The 18603-nt window shown below is 35.6% G+C and overlaps 1 protein-coding gene across 5 annotated transcripts in view; it reads left to right on the top strand.

Moving 5' to 3' along the window:
• Positions 1-18603, top strand: part of BRWD1 (bromodomain and WD repeat domain containing 1) — a 128884-nt gene that overhangs the window by 8922 nt on the left and 101359 nt on the right. For all 5 annotated transcript variants that reach the window (XM_023742147.1, XM_023742148.1, XM_023742146.1 and 2 more), the window contains exons 5-8: positions 9448-9598; positions 11664-11762; positions 12216-12376; positions 13346-13567. In XM_023742147.1, the coding sequence (XP_023597915.1) occupies positions 9448-9598; positions 11664-11762; positions 12216-12376; positions 13346-13567 (633 nt within the window). The remainder of the gene's footprint in view (positions 1-9447; positions 9599-11663; positions 11763-12215; positions 12377-13345; positions 13568-18603) is intronic.

Here is an 18603-nt window from a genome sequence, read left to right as displayed (position 1 = left end):
TCTGGTCTTTTTTTGTGTGTGTGAGAGTTTTGTTCTACATCCTTCTCCAGCTCTGTCCAGAACCCTCTGTTGTGATCCTGGTCAGAGCAGTCAGTGGTAGTAGCCGGGCACCATCTAGCTGTACTGAACTCAGTCTGGTGGTTGTTTTCATTTTTAAGGTGAGAGAAATCATCTCAAATTATCTCCTTCTAATAGTTGAGATAAATAAATGATTACTTTCAACTTTTAAAAATTATGTGGGATAATTATCTGCAGTTATTTTTAGGTACATCTGTAGTTCCTGACATATAAGATTCATTTTTAATTGAAGGAATGAACGTTTAGTGCTTAGTTTATTTTTTCATTGAGAACCAGTTATCCATAGCTTTGTTATTAAAGTTTGCTTATTAAATGTCTTGGGTGATCTTTGACTTCTTAAAATCTCTTTTAAAGATATACACTTAATTTGCACACCAACTGGAATAATGTTTAGTATTGAATGGCCCTGAGATGAACGGAAGCTGTACCTCCCTTATTTCAGCTCTTTTATTCATTTTGTTAAGGAATGTATAAAATAGAATCTTTCAGTGATTACTTACAATCTTTCCTTTCTATTCTAGAAACAAGGAAGTGACATTTTAGATGCAAAAGCTTCGTGTTAAAATTATGTAACAACTATAGCAGTGAAGGATGAGTAATGCAGTATTCACAGATTCTGGCTGAGACTTTTATTTCAGTATTTGTAGTGGAGGTGGTGAATGAGATTTGAATGTGAGCACTTAACTGCTTAGAAAAATTGTATGATTTTAATAAGTTCACATATATTTGGTTTTTAAAATTTCTGGAGCCTCCCTTTGGCTCCAAAATTCCTATGATACTCCTGTGTTATTTAGGTGGCGTTTTTATTAAGATCCAGTATAGCTGAGTACTTAGGATTGGTAGTTGCAGAGCTAGACAGCCTGGGTTTATATTTTTAGGTCTGCCATTCATTAGCTCTTAAATTCCCGGCAGGTTATTTAATGCCTGTGCTTCTGTTTTCTTATCTGTAAAATGGGGGTAAATAGTTGGGAGATTTAGTAAGTTAGTGTATGTAAAGTGGTCAGAACACTGCCTGTCAGACAGTAATTGCTGTGTGTTAGCTGTTATTAATGTATTGAGGAATTAAATTAGTCAAAACCTTAAAACCAAGGCTTGGAACCCCTTCAGGTTCGAACCCCTGCTGAGAATTTGCATTTCAAACAAGTTCCCTGGCAATGCTAATGCTGCTGGTAACGGATCAATTCTGAGAACCACTAGTAAAGCTGTGGCTCTCAAAATTTATTATGCATAAGAATCACCTGGGGATCTTGTTAAAATGTAGATTATGATTCTGTGTATTGGGTAGAAATGCAAATTCTCAGCAGAGGTTTGACCCAGAACGAATCGGTTTGAAGCGCTGCTTAAAACACTTTGACTGATTACCTAGTACTTTATAAGTGCACAGTATTACCTGTTGTGATTTTTACAGATGAGAAAACAGAAGCCTTGGAAAGTAACTTGTCCAAGGTCCCAAACTAGTTAGATTCAGGGCCTGCACTGTTAACCACATTTTCTATGGGTGAGGAGAGTCTCCTCCCCACTTTTTTCTGGTATCTGTTACTTAAATTATCATTGTATATTTGAAGCAGGATTCCAAATTGAGAGCATTTTGCTAGAGAAAGCCCTTGTGGTAGAATCTTGATTTAAAGTCTTAATTTGCCTATATTTCTATAAAAATGTTTGAAGATCTTGATAGGTTGTAGCAAAAAATGATATATAATTATTTTATTAGTCTTTTTTCTTTAAACTGTGGCTTACAGTTCTAAAGATAAACAAATTGCTTTTTACTTTTGTAGAATATTTAGAAAGCAAAAAAGCAAAGAGAAAATAGGAAAATCACTAAATGAGAAATGTTTATTTTTCTTCATTTATGCATATAGTCCAACAAAAATAGAGCCTTTTAAAAAATTACATTGTGAATGCCTTTTGATTTCACTGAAAAATTTTATCTAACTCTTTTGCTTGTTGGACATTTGGTTGGTTTCCAGGTTTTTTCTATTATGAAGGATTTTATGAATATATGTATCTGCGTATTTACTATCTGTATCTTACGAAATTGTGTACTCATAATAAATTTCTAGAAACATAATAATTGGTAAAATGGTTTACATGTTTTTACTGTTAATTGTAAAATTGCACTTCTTAAAGGCTCTCCCAATTTATATTTTTAACTACAGTATATAAGAACATACTGATTTCTTAACACCAAGACAACCTTTTTAATTTTTGCCTATCTGATAGGTAGAACAATGCCAGTAGCTAATGTTTCTGCTAGAATCTGTCTTGATTAATTTGTAAGATTTAGGTTATTTGTCTTCAGTCTGTCACATGTTCTAAATTCCTTTTTGCAGATTGCTTAATTTTATTTGGAGGATTTGCTTTTACAAAGGTTTAAATTTTTTATTTTGTTTATCCTTCTGCCTTTGGGTTGTGCTTAAAGCCCTTCTGTACCTGAAGGTACTACATTCTTGCAAACTTTCATCTATTTGTGGACTTCTGTTCCTGTGACTATTTTATGATTGAACTTTTGTAATATATTTTAATATTACTAAAAACATTTAATCAAATTCCTTTTGCGCAACATTTTAGCTCAAAAAGATGGTCATTAAATCCACAATCTTATGTTTTAAGCTGTTAAGGAAGTGGGAAAAAATTGGTTCTGAACTCTACCCACTTGAAGAGTAGCTATGGATGCTTTATAGCTTTTTTATTCCCTATTCATTTGGGAAATAGTATCTCTGTTATAAATGGTTTAATTGTATTTTCTGAAGAATTATCTCATACATTTCAAGACTTGACAGTGCTTTTATTTGGCTTTTCTGTAATTTAATGTCCAAATATTTTTTGAACATTTTTTAAATTTATTTCTTTATGTTTGCGTTGAATTTGACGAGTGAATTTTGAAGACACAGCTGAAATGAATAGGTCTTACAATTTATTTTGCTCTTTGGGTCTTTCGAAGTGTGACAAACTTCACAAAATAACAAAGTCTACCTAGGAGATGTGTTGCATTAATGTTGAAATCTGTTGTCTTCTCTACTGTGGTCATGTGGCTGAAATTATTTTACCAAATAAATACTATTTCTTGTGAAGACTGTAGCATGTTTAAAATTTATACATTTTAAAATGTGCCTATCTTTTCTATTTTAATACATCTTATGAGCAAATATTTTTAAAAAATGAACTCGGGTTCTTTTATTAGTATTTGTCTCTTCATTAAGTACTATACAGGATTAAGACTATTATTGGTTGCACAGGTTTTGGTCAGATTATGATTAGAAAATTCAGTTATTTTGATAATGGAAAAACAGAAAAATATCAGGTTTACTGTTTTTAGGTGTCAGCTTCTTTATGGATGAAGCAGCTGAGAATTCTGTACTCTAGTTTTATTCATTTCAGGGTGCTCTGATGGTACAGATCTAGAAATAGTAGGATGTGAACTTCCTGTCAAGCATATCAGAAATCTTACGTTTTTTCTTTGAATAACTTTAAGAGTTTGGAAATGCTTTCATAGTCTAGAAATAGGACTCAACGTTTTGCTAAGGGAGAAAGAAAATACAATTAATAGGTTGCATAGGAATGCTCACTTATTACTGAGTACCATTTGGTATCGAAATCAGCATTAATAGCATTTTCTAGGCAAGCGTCACTTTACTAGAATGACTGGTGGGTAGGGCTTTGAACCTGCTGGTGGGTGACTTTCCCACAGATCTTCAGATTCGTAGACATGCTATTGTGATTTATGTAATTGTGTAGCACTTGAAAATAGGCTTATGAAGTGCTTTAGTTGCTTACAACAGAAGCAGTAACTGAAATAATAAAGCTATTAATGATGTTTCGTAAGTCTAGGTGGAATTGATAGCAGTGATTTACTGGTGTCATTAAGGACTTAGTCTCTTTCTGTCTTTCAGCTCAGGCATCCCTGACATTTTGGCTTTTTTCCTCAAACTTTAGCTTTATGGTTGCTGGCTGACTGTTGCAGCTCTTGTTATTACATCCCAGAAAAGATGGGCACGAAGGGGCCTTTCTGCCTGTGACTCTTATTAAGAAGGAGAATTTTTTCAGTAACATCCCTGTGCGCCAGCAGATTCTTAGTTTCATTGGCTAGAACTAGATTACCTGACCCCCTGCCTGTGAACGAGTCTGGAAAACTGAGGTTCTGCCGAAGCAGGGAAATAATGGCTGTTGGTTTGTCAGTGTCTGCTCTGTGAAGCTAACGCTAGTTAACGTTTTTGAATTAAGATAAATGCTTTCAAATGAAGGCTCTTCACTCTCACAGTAGAACATTTGTCTCCTAGGTTCTTTTGTATAAACTGAGTATTAAGTTCTTTTCTTCCTTATTTCTATAGGAATACCTACTCTGCCATTGACCACTCAGCTTTCACTTCTCTGTAAAGCTTAGAAAAGAGGCCGAGAACGTTCATCTCAGCGGAAGCTGAGGGGAATTACTTAAGCAAGGAAGACACCAGATCTTTTATTTTGTATAAAAGGCAGTCTTGTGTTCATTGTTGTACTATTCATTGCATAGAATTGTAATATGATATGGTAGATCGTTTACTTATAATTTTTCCGAGTGCATCGTTCCTAGATGTAGTTTTAAAGTAATTTAGGGAAAGTTAAAGGTCAGATAGGTTCGTATGAAAGATACTTAATGTTCATTCTAGATCCTGATTAAATTATAACATCTTAAACTTTACAGGAAAAATGACTTTCCCCCATAACTTTCTAATTAGCCAGGCTATCTAGCTGTTACTACTACTCCTGTAGCTACTACCCTGGGCATGATGAGGGGATCATGCTCACTACAGTATTTTGGAACATAATGATAGTAATACAGTGATTCTAGAATTGTGGCTGGTAAACGTTTCAGAGACTAATGCTGAATTATGATGATGGAGAACAAGATAGTAGAAACTGACTGAGGTTTGGATGAACTTAGTTCTTAACTGACTCCTGAGAACTTTGTATAACTGGCTTACTCATTGAAGTTGCTGATAGATGTGACTGTTACTGATATTCGTATGGAGGACTTGAAAATACTGAAGGAGTAGTACCGTATTGATTTGGTCAATATGCTATTTTAATAATCCAGAGTCATTTTCTCTTGATTTTTTTTTGTCTGTATATGTAGTAGAACCCTATCTTTTTATAGATGTACCCTATTTTGTACAAAAATAGGATAATTTTCTCCCTGAATCTTTGATGATGTTAGAATCTTGAGCAATGCAAGGGACTCTGTAATTCTATCTTTGCCATGCAACTGCTGCAAGGAATCTATGTTCCGGTAACATCTGGACTTTCCCTAAATATACTTGCTTATGTTGAAGCCTCTTACTATTTTAATCAGTTTTAATAGTTCTTCAATCCAAGCAAAGTTCTCCTTCCAGATCATTTAAGAGAAAAATAAGATTATGTTTAGGACTGGGAAGCAGTCTGTTTAACATTTCTATCTAGAGAAATTGTTTTTTATCCATATCTATCTCCTTCAAAAACAAGTCTCCATTCTCAGATAAGGTTGCTTATATAATATCAAAATTTAAAACCAGGTTTATTAACTAGAAGTTCTCTATCTACTCGGAATAATGGAAATCTCAAAGAACTTCATTAGGTTAGAGAAAAATTATTTTCCCCTTACAGAAGCCATGTTGCCATTTTCCTAAGGTATTTTATCACAAGTATTTAAGCCGTATAGATACTTTTTTTAGGTCAGTCAATGCAATTTAGTGCTGATTTTTTTTTTTCTTCAGATTTCTTTATTGGCAAGTTCTTAGGTCTATGATTTTCTTGGTACTGTTGGAATTACATTTCTTAGTTCCTCTTATTCCCCACCTACCCCCGTGTAGAGCTGATTATCTACAGCAGTTTTTGGATTTTGATATATTGACCCTTTGAAGCACAGAGTGCTAATAATTAGTATTAAGAAACTTTTGAGGTCTGTCTCAGCTTTGATATATATCTTTTGAATTCTGTGTTGGGATGTCTGCCAGAGGATGGAAAACGTGTCAGCTTGATAAGTTGAGGATATTTTGTCCAGCCTTTTCTGTTACCAGTGGTTATTGAAGCATAAACTTTATATTGGATCCAGGCTTATTTTACATTTGAGTTCATGATTAAGAACAAAAAGTGGGATCTAGAGCCATGTGCTGTAAGTTTTCTTTGGAGCACTGTTTCTCAGGGAGTTTGAAATGTGTGGGGCATTGTTGGTTTTGCAGTGCCTGGGAGTACTGTTGGCATTAATAGATGGGATCCGGGGATGCTCTGTGTCCTGTAATGTGTGGAACAGTCCTGCACGGTGATGTTTTTCCGCCCTCAAATGCTGCTTTTGGTATGATTGAGAATCCCTAGGGATGCAGCATTTAAGTTTGTGCCAAATACATTCATATCAGGTAACATTGGGCGTATTTACAAATTAAACTTATATACTACTTTTTTGTTTATTTTTATTGAGGTATAATTGACATATAATAAACTTCACATATTTAAAGTGTTCAATTTGATAAATTTTAACTTATATATACACCCATGGAACCATTATCACAATCAAGGTAGTGAACATGTCCGTCACTCCCAAAAGTTTTGTTGCATCCCTGCTTCTCCCTGCATTCCTCCCTAAGTAACCACTGATTTGCTCCATCTCACTGTATAGTAGTTTGGATTTTCTAGAGTTTTATATAAATAGAATCATATAGTATGTACTTTTTTTCTGGCTTTCATCTATCATAATTAAGATTCATCCATGTCATTGTGTGTATTTCTTTTGCCCTTCTTCTCTTTATTGTTGAGTAGTATTCCATTGTATAAATACACCACAAATTTATTTTCTCACCTGTTGATGGACATTTGGGGTTTGTTTCCACTTTTTGGCTATCACAGATAAAGTTGCTAAGAACATTTTTGTACACACTTAAACGTGGACGTGCACTTCATTTCTCTTGGTAAATACCTAGGAGAGGAATTGCTGAGGTATATGTGAGATGTATGCGTAACTTTTAGAAACTGCCAAACTGTTTTTCAATGTGGTTATACCATTTTACATCACCAGTAGTTTCTCTACATTCCTGCCAACACTTACTCTGGCCAATCTTTTTAATTTTAGCCATTCTAGTAAGTGTAGTTGTATCTCATTATGGTTTTAATTCGTGTTTCGCCGGTTACTAATGATATTGAATATCTTTTCACGTGCTTGTTTGCCATCGGCATATTTTCTTTGGTGACGTAGCTGTTCAAATCTTTTGCCAGTTTTAAAAAATTGGATTGTTTGTTTCATTACTGTTCAGTTTTGAGAGTTCTCTACACTAGACAACAAGTCCTTTATCAGATATAGTTGTCACGAGCCCTAGAGTTGGTTCTGACTCATAGTGACCCTGTATGTACAACAGAATGAAACACTGCCTGGTCCTCCGCCATCCTCATAATCATTGCTATATTTGAGCCCATCGTTGCAGTCACTGTGTCTGTCCATCTTGTTGAGGGTCTTCCTCTTTTTCGCTGACTCTCCATTTTATCAGGCATGATGTCATTCTCCAGGGACTGGTCCCTCCTGATAAGTCTCTAAGGTACGTGAGATGAAGTCTTGCCATCCTCGCTTCCAAAGAGCACTCTGGCTGTACTTCTTCCAAGACAGACTTGTTCGTTCTTTTGACAGTCCATGTCACGTTCAGTATTCTTTACCATTACCCTGATTCAAAGGCATCAGTTCTTCGGTCTTCCTTATTCATTGTCCAGCTTTCGCATGCATACGAGGCGACTGAAAATACCCTAGCTTGGGTTAGGCGCACCTTAGTCTCCAAAGTGACATCTTTGCTTTTTAACACTTTAAAGAGGTCTTTGCAGCAGATTTGCCCAAGGCAGTATGTTGTTTGTTTTCTTGACGGCTGCTTCCATGGGTGTTGATTGTAGATCCAAGTAAAATGAAATCCTCGACAACTTCAGTCTTTTCTCCGTTTATCATGATGCTGCTTATTGGTCCAGTTGTGAGGATTTTTGTTTTCTTTTTGTTGAAGGGTAATCCATACTGAAGGCTATTGTCTGTGATCTTCATCAGTAAGTGCTTCAAGTCCTCTTCACTTTCAGCAAGCAGGATTGTGTCATCTGCATGACGCAGGTTGTTAATGAGTCTTCCACCGATCCTGATGCCATGTTCTTCATATAGTCCAGCTTCTTGGATTATTTGCTCAGCGTGCAGATTGAATATGTGTGGTGAAAGGATACAACCCTGATGCACACCTTTCCTGATTTTAAAACAGTATCCCCTTGTTCTGTCTGAACAGCTGCCTCCCTTGGTCTGTGTATGCGTTCCTCATGAGAACAGTTAAGTGTTCTGGAATTCCCATTCTTCTGAATGTCTTTGTACTGGACGCAAGTCCTTTATCAGATTCAGTCAAACCTGTGAAAGTTGGAACCTGTGTAAGGCGGAAACCTGTTAGAGAAGGAAAACAAATATCTTCCACTAATATGAGTGACAGAGAAATGGTAAGACTGCAGACTGTCAAAAACAGAAAACTTGTGAGACCTGGAAAAACAAGGCAGTCCTATTGAGTTCCGGTCTCACAGGTTTCACTGTATATGCTTTGCAAATATTTTCTCCCAGTCTATAGCTTGTCTTTTCATTCTCTTAACAGTGCCTTTTGAAAAACAGAAGTTTCAATTTTGATGAATTCTAAGTTTACCAATTTGTTGATTTGTGGATTGTGCTTTTGGTGTTGTATATTGGAAGTCTGCCTAATCCACTGGAAGTTTTATGGTGTTAGGTTATACATTTAGTTCTGTGGTTCACCTTGAGTTAATTTTGTTTGTGGTACCAGGCATGGATCAAATTTCTTTTGAATTTGCAAATGGATATCTAATTGTTCCAGCACTGTTTGTTAAAACAGTTATTCTTTTTCCACTTAATTGCGTTTGCATCTTTGTCAAAAATCATTTGTTTTTATATGTTTAGGTTTACTTCTGCACTCTATTCTGTTGATCTCTTTGTCTGTGCCATTGCTATGCTGTTTTGATTGCTGTAGCTTTATAACAATTCTTAAAACCTAGTGGTGTTAAACCTGCAACTTTGTTCTTTTTTGAAGTTGCTTTGGCTTTTCTAGGTCATTTGCATTTCCATATGGCTTTTATAAATGTGAATTTTGCAACAGTCAGTTTCTACGAAAAAGCCTACTGGGATTTTGACTGAGATTGCTTTATAATCTACAGATCAATTTAGGAAGAATCACCAGCTTAAAAATATTGAGTCTTCAGACCTGTGAACAAGATATCTCTTTCCACTTATTTAGGTTTTTAATTTCTCAGTGTTTTGTAGTGCTCAGTACATGTTTTTCACATTTTGTTAGATTTATCTCTACCTATTTAATGTTTTTTGTAAATAGTTTTTAAAACTTGCTCTCCAACCAGGTCTTGTCCAATAAGCATGTGGCTCCTGATCATCTGTTGCAAATCTGTCAGCGCATTGGTCCTATTTTGGATAAAGAAATTCCACCCAGTATTTCAAGAGTGACTTCTTTACTTGGTGCAGGAAGGCAGTCTTTGCTACGTACAGCAAAAGGTACCTTAATTTGAAGAAGTGTTCTGCTTTGTATTAATAGCTTAATAATTACTATAATTGTGAAGTAATGTAAGCATTGTGGAAGAAAGGTGATATGTAACTATAAATCATATTGTGGACTATAAAATTCTTTGCATTTTGCATAGAACATTGAATTTTATTACATAAGTGTTTAATGAGTCCTGCGTTCAAAAAATGATAAAAGGTATAGATGTGAAGCTGAAAAGCTTGAATTTATTCTGAGATGTGTTTTGAGGTTTTATTAATGTGAGTTCTTAATTTTCCATTTTGTAGCTCAGTTTTAACTTCACTGAATGTAATTGTATGTGTCTAATAAACTCTTTTAAATGCTAGAAGTATTTCATTTGATATTTAGATTCTGAACTTTTCTAAATTTGATAGCAGTTTGAAAACATGCACCAAAAATGTACAATTGCATGGTTCTTTTTTTATCAGTTCAATTTTTTCACAAAGTTATGTGGTAGCAAAATGATTGGAATTGCTCTTCTTTTTCTGTTAGCTTGGTATATATGACTTAGACTAAGTATATGTATGTGATATGACCTATGTATAAAACGTGGCTAAACTGCTAATGGGTGATCGTTGGTTCTTCGATCCTGAGCGTACGTGAAGTTCATCGTGTGATTATTTTTGTTAAGAGCTGTTGCTGATGTGATGTTGCCTCTTAGATCCACCACTAGTGTAAGGCTTTGACTGAGAAAGAGCAGCCCTCCCTCTTGGTTCCATACCACACTGGTTTGTCAGCTTTAGTTGTTTCTTAGTGCTCTGTAGCCATGCCACACTGTGGCTTGAATCAGGATGCTGTTCATATTCTCCCCCCTATGTCCCTATTCACCTTGTAATCATTCTATTTTAGGTTATTATGTAGTAGTTTCTTGGGTAGCCTGTTTTCCTTTACTTGTGTCAATGCTTAATGTGGTTGTTTTGTGATGAGCACTGTTTTAGAAGTGATAGACCTTTGAAGACTTCACTGATAAAGTGCAGCAAGCTTCCCTAGGTTAGGGGCCATATTTCTCTGTTTGTTTTGTATTAGTGCCATGAGAGGATGCCTTGTAACTACTCTTTGATCATGATAGCGGTAATGAATCCATTCATGTAAACCGTAATATACCTGTTTGGGGCACCCGAGGCTCAGTAGAGGTTTAGTGTGATGCCCTCCCCCCCTTTCTGTTTCAGTTTTGAAGAAGCTAATTTCAAGCACAGCTTGACTGCTCATAACCTGTGTTCTGCTACTGTCTCCTGTAGAGGAGGGCAGACAGTTTTTCTTAGTATATTTGTTGGTAGGTCAGGGAGGATTGGGACCTTGGGATTTGTGTTCTGCACACAGATCTTACATATGTACACTTGTGTAAAGGATTATCAGATCCTAAAGCAAGAGGAGAGCCATTTAATTTTAATTTGTCAATACTTCCTAAGAAGACTAAAGTCTTGGCAGTATTGTATTTTTCAAACTTATTTTAAAACTGAAGGATATTTAAATAAGTTAATTATATAAGTTAAGAATTTTCCTATATATCAAAGAAATTAAATTTTTCTTAACAAAAGCTTTCAATTTTGGAAAGTTGGATTAGGTGTGATTAACACCTTTATGTGGCATAATTCTCCATTGAAAAATAAAAATGTACTTTGTGACTTTGAGTCAAGATCTGTTTTTATGGTCCATCCCTACTAATAATTTACAGTGGATCTCTTTAAAGGTCCTGCAACCTTTGAGCCTCAGTTACCTCACTTATAAATTGGCTATAATACCTACCTCACAGGGTTGTTGTGAGGATTCAATGAGATAATGTATGTGGAAAGCACTTTGTAAATTGTAAAGTGCTACACAAATGTTAGTTGTTGTTGCTGTTGTATCTGAGATGTCTTAATTTTTTTTTTTTTTTTCCAGAAGTAGTCTAATAAACCTTCAGGGCTTTTCTGTTAAAGTATATTAGTTGGTTAAACTTTGAATAAACAGTTTATTACAATATACGTAAGTATTCTATAAAATCTTTCTTGGGGTTAACTTTCAAGATTTTATGTGTATCTAAAATTCATTTTAAAGACTGCAGGCACACAGTTTGGAAGGGCTCTGCCTTTGCTGCTCTTCATAGAGGAAGACCTCCTGAAATGCCCGTGAATTATGGTTCCCCACCAAATCTTGGTAAGTGATGTGGGCTTTTTAGATGCCTGAAACCATCCTTTTAATTTCTTGACTAACTTTATAAATGATGCAGTAAAGTTTTAAAGGAAATACTGGTGCTATTGTTCAGTGGTAAAACATCAAATTTCGGATTTTTTATTTTCTTAAAGTAAATATACAAAAAAAAAAAAAAAAGAAATTAATGAATAATCTTAGTAAGAAGTCTGTATTACTGATTATGTAGTAGTAGTAGTATAGTAATTGGGAAGAAATTTCTGTCCTGAAGATTTCTGGAACATAGATTTTGTGACCTTCTAGAAGTTGTTCTACTCTGTTACACATGGGGTTGCTATGAGTTGAAAAATCGAGTCGATGGCACCTAACAGTAATAAGAAAGAAAAAAATTTTTTTGTTTTGTTCAGATTTTTATCTATAGGCTCCCCCTTAACCGTTTCCATTGTTTTTATTTCCTAGTGGAGATTCATCGAGGAAAACAACTCACAGGGTGTTCCACTTTTAACACAGCATTTCCAGGAACTATGTATCAGCATTTAAAAATGCACAGAAGGATTCTTGGACATCTGTCTGCTGTTTACTGTGTAGCATTTGACAGAACAGGACATAGAATCTTTACAGTGAGTTAACACTTTCAACTTAATTTGGGGCACTTTAGTGTTCATCAGAGTTGGGAGAATCTTATAAAATACATAGATTTTAGATTCTTGTGCCCAGTAATTTAGATGCAGATGGTTGGGATTGTGTGCTGTTTTGAAAGACATTGATTTAGAGTAGTGGTTCTTAAGTGTATAGTCATCAGAGGCGCTATAAAAAAAATAAATAAAAAAAAATACAGTACATGCCCTCTAGCCTATTCTAGACCTACTGAATTAGATTAATATCTCAATGTGTAGTAACAACAACAGCATCAACACAAAACTCTACAGGTGATTTTTATTTATACTGATTAATTACTGATCCAGAGAAAATGATTGCTTATAAAAAATATTTCAGGTTTCCAAGTAATTAAAAAATTTAGAATTTAATTTACGATTTTAACGTTTTAAGGGAAAATTAGTATGGGTGAGAAGCTTAATTTTATTTTCCAGGTACGAGAGTCATAGTAGGTACTCAAATGTTTGCTGAATGAATGGATGTTGGTTGGTATTATAAATTTGAGACCATTACGTTTATTTAAAATGAGGGTGCTGTTATTCTGATTTTTTATTTTTTGGGGGAGTGCCACTTGTTTCTCAGCCGCTGAAACACTCATCAGTCCTCACACTCATCCTATTAATTAATCTGGCGTGAACTAAACTAACGTGTAACTATTGTTAATTGAAGTAGGCGAGCCATAAACTTACTTGGGCTTATTATTTGGCAGAGAGCTTTGGGGAAAATAGTACAATGTCGTCTGACCTACAGGAATTATAACTTCACTGTGTCCTTAGGTAGAACTTTGCTTTGAAGACAAGTACTATTATAATTTATAGAGTATTGTACAGTTGGAAAGAGGAAGAGTTATAGTTTGGTTGGCATTTTAAATTATTTAAAAGGTTTGGTGTACTAGTGAGTACGTATTTATTTTTTGGGTCTTTTTTTCTTAGGGGTCAGATGATTGTTTGGTAAAGATTTGGTCAACACATAATGGCCGCCTATTATCCACGTTAAGAGGTCATTCTGCAGAAATTTCAGATATGGCAGTAAACTACGAGAATACAATGATTGCTGCTGGAAGCTGTGATAAAATAATTAGAGTGTGGTGCTTGAGAACTTGTGCCCCAGTGGCTGTGCTCCAGGGACACACGGGATCAATTACATCTTTACAGGTAAACTTCTAACCTTAATGTGCACATTTGTGTGTTTATCACCATTGCCTTTTCCTTTAAAAGTCTCTTTGGAGTTGAGAAATAAAATGCCTAGTAATTGTATGATCTATTTTAAATTTAGTAATCAAGAGAAAATAGAATCAATCATACTTTGACAGTAAATGAAAGGATGATATAATAAAAATCTAATGCAGTTAGAGCTTTACAAGAAGATGGATGACTTAAACTATTTCCTTGAGGTATACGGCTGAACTGGATGAGTGTCAATTAAAAATTGATGATAGGTTAATTATTTTTCTGTTTTAAAACTTGTGGGTTTTGACAAGTTGATTAAATTTGCTGAAGTATTTTCATTAGTTTGTTCACCTTATTGGTGAGGATAATTTTGAACATATACAAAAGTGGACGGAATAGTATAATGAACCCCTATGTGTCCATTAGCCCATGGCCATTTCTTTCACAATCACATCACTTTGTCCCTAAAGCAAATCCTAGATTTCATAAATTGTTTTTTCCTGTGTCTATTTCAGTATGTCTCTCTAAAAGTTGGGGATTCCTTTTTAAAAACAGAACCACAACACCATTATCACACTTATTTTTTGTTCAAATTCTGAATTGTTTCGTAAGTGGCATGATTTTATATTTGGTTTGAATCAGGAGCCAAACAAAGCCTACACCTTGCAGTTGGTTGCTATAAATTAAAAGAAGCTAAAACCACATAAGTGGTACCCCATGCCCAATTTTATTTTTTTAATTTCCCTTATAGCTTCTGGGGAATAGAAACTGGATGTTTCCAATTGCATCCTTGTGGAGTAGTTTAACGTGTTCCTCTATATTTCCTGTAAGTTGCTTGTTTTGGATCTAGAGTAGTAGTTCTCTTAATTGTGCATGAAAATTGCCTGGAGGCTTGTTAAAAACACTGATTGCTAGACTCCTGGCCCAAAGATTCTAATTCATTAGATTTGGGGTGGGAACTGATAATTTGCATTTATAATAACTTGCCAGATGATGCTGACTATGCTGCTGGTCTGAGGACCACACTTTCGTGATCACTGATGTAGAGGCTTCATCACGTTGTGTGTTCTTCTATCAGAGGGCACCAAATGTCTAGTGGTCTTTCTGTGTTATTGTTGTTAGGTGCCATCGAGTCTATTGCTCTTCATAGTGAACCCCGTGTGACAGAGTAGAACTGCCACATAGGGTTTTCTTGGCTGTAATCTTTGCAGAAGCAGATTGCCAGGTCTTCCTCCTGCAGAGGCCCTGGGTGGGTTCAAACAGCTGACCTTTCAGTTAGCAGCCAAGTGCTTACCTGGATGTGCCACCAGGGCGCCTGGTCTCTCTGTAGTAGCTGTTAATGATTACTGCCTAGATCCATTAGTTTATTAAGGATTGTAAATACATGGTGCTATCCTGTCGTTTTTTGGAAAATTACATTTTGTTTGGCTGAAGTAGATTACTAATGATTTTTAAGGCCTTTTAAGGCACCTTGGTGTCTCTGATTTGAATTTGGCTAAACCTGTGGGGGGTGGTTTAATTTTCATATGTGAATTCACACAGGTGATATGTTAAGTGGTCTCTGAACAGATTTGGTATAAAGTTCTGTGATGAAAGTGACTTCTCAAACTCTTCTGGTCAAAGTTATTCCCAAACAATAGAGACTGAGTACCTGTTTTTGAATGAAGATAGTTATAATTTGAAATATTGTTTTATCTTGAAAGCTTAAGCCAGATTTTTGGTTTGACCGTTTATTTTTAGGTAAGTCGTATATCTTTCTTTGAGTGGTTTTATAGTATAAAAAATTTTTAAGTCCTAGGTAGGTTCCAGAGTCAACATTTCATAATTTGATACGAACTTATAGGCATTATAGCAGCAAATGAGAAAACTTAATGAAACTTTGACAGGTTGTTTGTCTTAACCATTATGGAATTCTTAAGTGTGAAAGTGGAGCTCTGATCTTCCTTGAAATGCATTCTTTTGGTAATGGAGGCCCCTATATATTTATATTTAAAAATATATCTGAAAAGTCTTCTTGAACGTTAGTAAAAATTTATACTATCACAAGATTCAGCTGTGCTTGTTAGCGGTTACTTCAAAGTTCAAAGCCAAACAAATGTGTAATTTTATTTTATTTTGTTTATTGTTGTAGTTTAAGTGGAAGTTTACATTTCCAGTTGGTCTCTTATACAAAAATTTATACATACACTGTTATGTGACCCTAATTGCTCTCCCTATACTGTGACAGCACACTCCTCCTCTCCACCCTTGATTTCCTTTGTCCATTCAACCAGCTCCTCACCCTCCCTGCCTTCTCATCTCACCTCTTGACAGAAGCTGCCCATTTAGTCTCATGTATCTATTTGAGCTAAGAAGCACACTTTTCACAGGTATCATTTTATGTCCCATTGTCCAGTTCAATCTTTGTCTGAAGAGTTGACCGTGGAAATTGTTTTAGTTCTAGGCTGACAGAGAGTCTGGGGGCCATGCCTTCTGGGGTTCCTCCAGTCTCAGTCAGACCATTAAGTCTGGTCTTTTCACTAGACTTTGATTTCTGCACCCCACCTTTCTCCTGCTCCATCAAGGACTCTCTGTTGTGTTCCCTGGCAGGGCGGTCATTGATGGTAGCCGGGCACCATCTAGTTCTTCTTGTTTCAGTCTGATGAAGTCTCTGGTTTATGTGGCCCTTTCTGTCTCTTGGGCTAATACTTTCTGTGTGTAAATGTGTTAATTTTAGTTCTTAATATTTTTGATACTCTTTGTCCTGTTGTTACTGGTATATAGAAGCCATGTTTTTAGTAAAGGCTTCTCTTCTGTTTAGTTTAAAAAAGTTATACAAGTGATATTATTTGTAGAAAATTTAGACAGCAGATAAAAGCAAATAAGAAAGTAAAACTTTCATAATCTTACCATCTAGAAATAGTCACTGTTAATACTTTAGTATACACTTTTCTTAAGGTTAACATTATTCTGTGTCTCTCACTAAAATTTACATTCTGAGAAATACTAACAATAAGGCATAGCCAGGTCACAGTCAGAGGTAGTCTTTAGTCTATCTAAAAGAGTAGCAAATGAACATTTCCTCACGAATGAACAATTAATGTGTAACTGGCTTTGACCAGCCCTCTTTTAAGAACAACTAGAAAAGATAGACAAAGATGAAAAAACACCTGAGATACCAAGATAATGAGGTATTATGGAGTCAAGATCCAGTAGAAAAGGATCATTCACAGAAGGGAGCCTTGTGTTTGGACACATTTGCAAATTTCCAGAGGAGGTGGCTGAGAATCTTAGCAGAATTTTAGACAAACTTGTGGGATTAGGGGAGGATAAAAACGGGAGTTAAGGGTCTATTGAGGACAAGAGATTTTGGTAAAAACCTTTGTCTAGAGGTTGGGAACCAGAAAACTTGCATCTTAGGAATAAGAGTGAATCAGAAATAAACTAGTTTTTACAGAAACTGTAGCCTAGCTTCAAATTGTCTTAATTCTCATGGATTAAGGTGATTTGGGATTGCTGGTATACTTGATTTATCTGCAGGCTAGAAGCAGAAGTCACTTTAGAGGAAGGTAGCATCTGGAGTCTCAAATTTTTAAATAATTTTTCATAAATAATGATGACACTGAATAGAAGGAGACTGTCATGACCAAAACAAGAAGAAACAACAGATGATAGAAATACGACTCAGAGGACCCAGACAATGGATGTTTCGGATACAGACTTGAAAATATCTGTGCTTATTAAATTCAAGTAATTAAAAGAAGAATAAACAATTCCGGCAAATATAGAAGTTAGTAAAAAGGAAGTTCTTTAACTGAAATATATAACTGAATTTAAGAATTCAATAGAAGATTTTAACAGCAGATTAGACAAAGCTGAAAAAAATTGAAAAGAAAATTAGTGAATTGGAAGTGAGGTCAGAAGAACATAAATAGATTAAAGCACAGAGAAAAGAAGTTGGAATATACAGAAAAGAATTTAAGAGAATACAGTGAAAAGGTATAATGTATATGCAATTGGAATTCCTGAGGGGGAGGAGAGAATGAAGCAAAAAGCTTTACTTGAAGTGATATTAGCTAAAGTTCTGTAAACTACACCAAACACCTAAAGCCACAGATTCAAGAAAAAGTGTGAACTCTGAGCAGAATAAATACACAGAAAACTACAAATAGTAAAACATCACAATGAAACTTAAAAGCCAAAGATAAAGAGATAAAGGAGCAGTGCTGAGACTGACAGCTAGCTTTTCAATAGAAATGAGGGATGTCAGTAGGCAAAGGAGTGATATATGTATTTTTTAAGGAGTAATTTTTTTTTTTAAATTGTACTTTAGGTGAAGGCTTACAGAACAAATAGTTTCTCATGAAACAGTAGTACCCATATTGTTTTATGACATTGGTTAACAGCCATAAATGTCAACCCTCTTCCTTCTCTACCTTTTTTTTCTGGTGAAAATATAAATAGCCAAAGATACACCATTTCAAAAATTTTTGCATGCACAGTTCAGTGACATCGACTATGCTCTTCCAATTGTGCTGCTATTCTCACTTAAGATGAAGGCTTACAGAATAAAATAGTTTCTCATTAAACAGTTAGTACACGTAGCCCTATGACAATGGTTAACAACCTCACAACACATCAACACTACCCTTACTCAACCTTAGGTTCCCTATCACCAGCTTCCTTGTCCCCTTCTGCCTTCTGGCCCTTGTCCCTGGACTGCTGTACCTCATTAGTCCCATTTGGTTTTATGGGGCTGTCCACTTCCAGGCTGAACGCTGAACCTCGGAGGTGACTTCACCACTGAGCTAAAAGTGTGTCTGGGGGCCAAACTCTCGGGGTTTCTCTAGTCTCCTTTAGGCCAGCAAGTCTGGTCTTTTTTTTTTGTGAGTTAGAATTTTGTTCTACATCCTTCTCCAGCTCTGCCCAGAACCCTCTGTTGTGATCCTGGTCAGAGCAGTCCGTGGTGGTAGCCGGGCACCATCTAGCTGTACTGGATTCAGTCCGGTGGAGGCCTTGGTAGCTGTGGTCCATTAGTCCTT

Source organism: Trichechus manatus, unplaced genomic scaffold, assembly GCF_000243295.1.
Source record: "Trichechus manatus latirostris isolate Lorelei unplaced genomic scaffold, TriManLat1.0 scaffold00202, whole genome shotgun sequence".
Classification (NCBI taxonomy): Eukaryota; Metazoa; Chordata; class Mammalia; order Sirenia; family Trichechidae; genus Trichechus; species Trichechus manatus.
Note: the sequence above shows the minus strand (reverse complement) of the source record. Positions and strands in the feature narration are given on the sequence as shown.